The sequence below is a fragment of the Lathyrus oleraceus genome, chromosome 6 (genome assembly GCF_024323335.1).
Source record: "Lathyrus oleraceus cultivar Zhongwan6 chromosome 6, CAAS_Psat_ZW6_1.0, whole genome shotgun sequence".
NCBI classification, from domain to species: domain Eukaryota; kingdom Viridiplantae; phylum Streptophyta; class Magnoliopsida; order Fabales; family Fabaceae; genus Lathyrus; species Lathyrus oleraceus.
The window spans coordinates 464,742,189-464,745,186 of NC_066584.1; the positions used below are offsets into that span (position 1 = coordinate 464,742,189).

Below are 2,998 nucleotides of genomic sequence, written 5' to 3' on the forward strand. Positions count from 1 at the left end.
CCAAATCTACTACATTTATATCTTTACTTATTTTCATCAAATCAAATATTCTACAATCATATCTCCTTAATCAAATCAAATATTCCACATTCATGGCTCAAAGAAATTTAATTGTGTCTATCCATTCCGAAGGGTCCCTTTTCACATATGCAAATGAGGGATTCTCATTTTACAATACGAATTTGCATATGTTCAAAATCCACATCAACTCCGACTTCCATCATTTAAAAGACCGTATTGAAAAAAAGTTACAAAGTTATGTTGAAGACATCATTTATTGCCATCCATTATTTAATGGAGATAATAATACCGTCTTTTACATAATGACACCCATTGACACTGACGAAGATGTCAAGTCGATTTTTCAATGTCATATAACATTATCTCAATTACCCATCATTGAGATATATGTTCTTCTAGTTGAAAATCTTGAAGAACAACTGAGTCACAATGAAAATCTTGAAGAACAACCGACTCACAATGAAAATCTTTGTTATCCAACGCAATCTGTACAGTCACACGAGTACGGAATAAGTCAAGCCATTGAAGAAGAACCGACTCAAAATAATGAACCTTTCATACCAAATGAAGAGGTAGGCGAGAATAGTGAGGATGATCTTGAGGAGGTTCGATTTGAAGATCTATTTGGTGTTAGCTATGACGATGCCAATGAAGACATCTTCGACACACCGACCGTTGCACTAAGAGCGCAACCAATTAGTTTGTACAACTCACCTGTGCACATGCAAAACATAAGTTTGGATGATGCTGAACCAATCTCCATTTTCGGAAGTTTCATACCAACTCACAACACTGACGAAATAGAGGAGGGCATCGAGTATGAAAATAAGGAAGAGTGTGTTCTAGGGTTGCAACAATGGCATATAAAACGTAGTCTAGATTTTTCTGTGGTTAAATCTGACAATGTACATTTTGTCATCAAATGTAGAAATTCAACATGCAATTTCAAATGCAAGGTCTCTTTGCGTAAGGGCAACTTAAGGTGGATAGTTGGTAAGCCTGGTGGGCCTCATACGTGCACAACCACTTCCATGTCACAAGACCATACAAAACTCAGTTCAGAAATGATTAGTAAGAGCATAATGGAGCTTGTAAATCGGGACACTTCTCTTAAGGTGAAGGTTATCATTGCTCATGTTGCTGAGAAATACATGTATATCATATCCTACAAAAAGGAATGGATTGCAAAGTGTAAGGCAATTGAGTCACTGTATGGAAATTGGGAGACATCTTACAACGATCTGCCGTAGTGGATACTGGTAATGAAAACATACCTACCAGGTGCCATTATAGAATTGCAATCCTTACCTATGATTTCAAATGATGATTCACACTTGGGTGACCAAAGGATATTTCATCGTCTATTTTGGGCGTTTCGACCATGTATACGTGGTTTCGCGTATTGTAAACCTATTGTGCAGGTTGATGGAACATGGTTGTATGGCAAGTACAGAGGGACTCTGTTGATGGCTGTGGCACAGGATTGGAACGGGAACATATTTCCGATAGCGTTCACATTGGTTGAAAGTGAGACAAAGGAAGCTTGGAGTTTCTTTCTTAAGAATTTAAGAATACACGTTACTCCCCAAGCAAATCTATGTCTAATATCAGACAGGCATGAATCGATAAAGAGTGCATATAACAATCCGAAAAATGGACGGCAGTATCCTCCATCATCACACGTCTATTGCATTAGACACATCACGCAAAACTTCATGCGCGAGATTAAAGACAAGGATCTGCGCAAAATAGTTGTTAACATGGGTTATGCGTTAACAGAGGAAAAATTTAACTACTATCGAGGGGAAATCCGAAGAACAAACAATGATGCTTTATCATGGATAGACAACATCCCTCGGGAGAAGTGGGCAAGGGAATTTGACGGAGGGCAACACTGGGGTCACATGACAACTAACCTAGCAGAAGCAATGAACTCGGTGCTAAAAGAAACCCGAAACCTTCCAATCACTGCATTGGTCAAATCTACGTATTATCGATTAGAATCACTATTTGGTAGAAGAGGCCACCAATGGACAAAAATGTTAGCCTCTGGGCAGGTTTTCACTGATAGCTGCAACAAGGGGATGGCTGAGGAAGTCATCAAAGCTAACACGTATAACGTCATGCAGTTCGATCGCGAGAGATTTTATTTCATGGTCCAAGAGAAGATTAATCATAACGACGGTCGACCAACCAGAACATTCAGCGTTGATATGAGGAAACAACACTGTGATTGTGGGAAATTTCAGGTATTTCACTTACCTTACGCCAGGACTACTTCATTCACATTCCAGACGTCTTCAAAATTCTTAATGTGTTCAAGGTCTATAAGGAGAGTTTCCTAGGACTTCCCCATGAGGAGAATTGGCCACAATATGAAGGATTTACTCTTTGCCACGACGACTCTATGAGAAGGAGGAAGAAAGGGCGCCCAAACAACACCAGGATTAGAACCGAGATGGACGACATTGAGAAGGAAAATAGAAGGTGTGGAATTTGCCGTGAAATAGGACACATGCGTAGGAAATGTCCTAATGTTGCATGACCGTCCCAGCGGCCATCCAAATGATTATGTTGTTATTTTAAATATCCGTCCAGATGATTATGTTGTTTTTTTTAATTATTGACTACTATGCACGTACTATATATAAACCATTGTCATTGTGTATTTCTAATGTCTTTTGGGAACAAACAATTATGAAATACATTTGATAATCAAAGGCTTCTGGTTACAAAGTACGACCACATCAACTAAACAACAACAACAACCAACACAAGTGGTAATTAAAAAACTAATCAACAACAACAACCAACACAAGTGAACCTTCAACTCCTCTATTTACTTCACCACTATGTGCCGAAAACATACACTGAACATCTTCATCATTTTCTATATGATCCAGGTAATACATGTACGTACCATCGGGGCTTGCATCAGTCAATGTTATGTATGGACAATGATACTCTACTTTCCTCA

The 2,998-nt window shown here is 38.7% G+C and overlaps 1 protein-coding gene across 1 annotated transcript; it reads left to right on the top strand.

The window, feature by feature from the left end:
• The first annotated feature begins 1,283 nt into the window (after positions 1 to 1,283).
• On the top strand, positions 1,284 to 2,566 carry LOC127096261 (uncharacterized). Its single transcript, XM_051034855.1, has 2 exons — positions 1,284 to 2,270; positions 2,345 to 2,566. The coding sequence occupies exons 1-2, from the start codon at positions 1,284 to 1,286 to the stop codon at positions 2,564 to 2,566; spliced, it is 1,209 nt and encodes a 402-aa protein (XP_050890812.1).
• Positions 2,567 to 2,998: the final 432 nt, after the last annotated feature.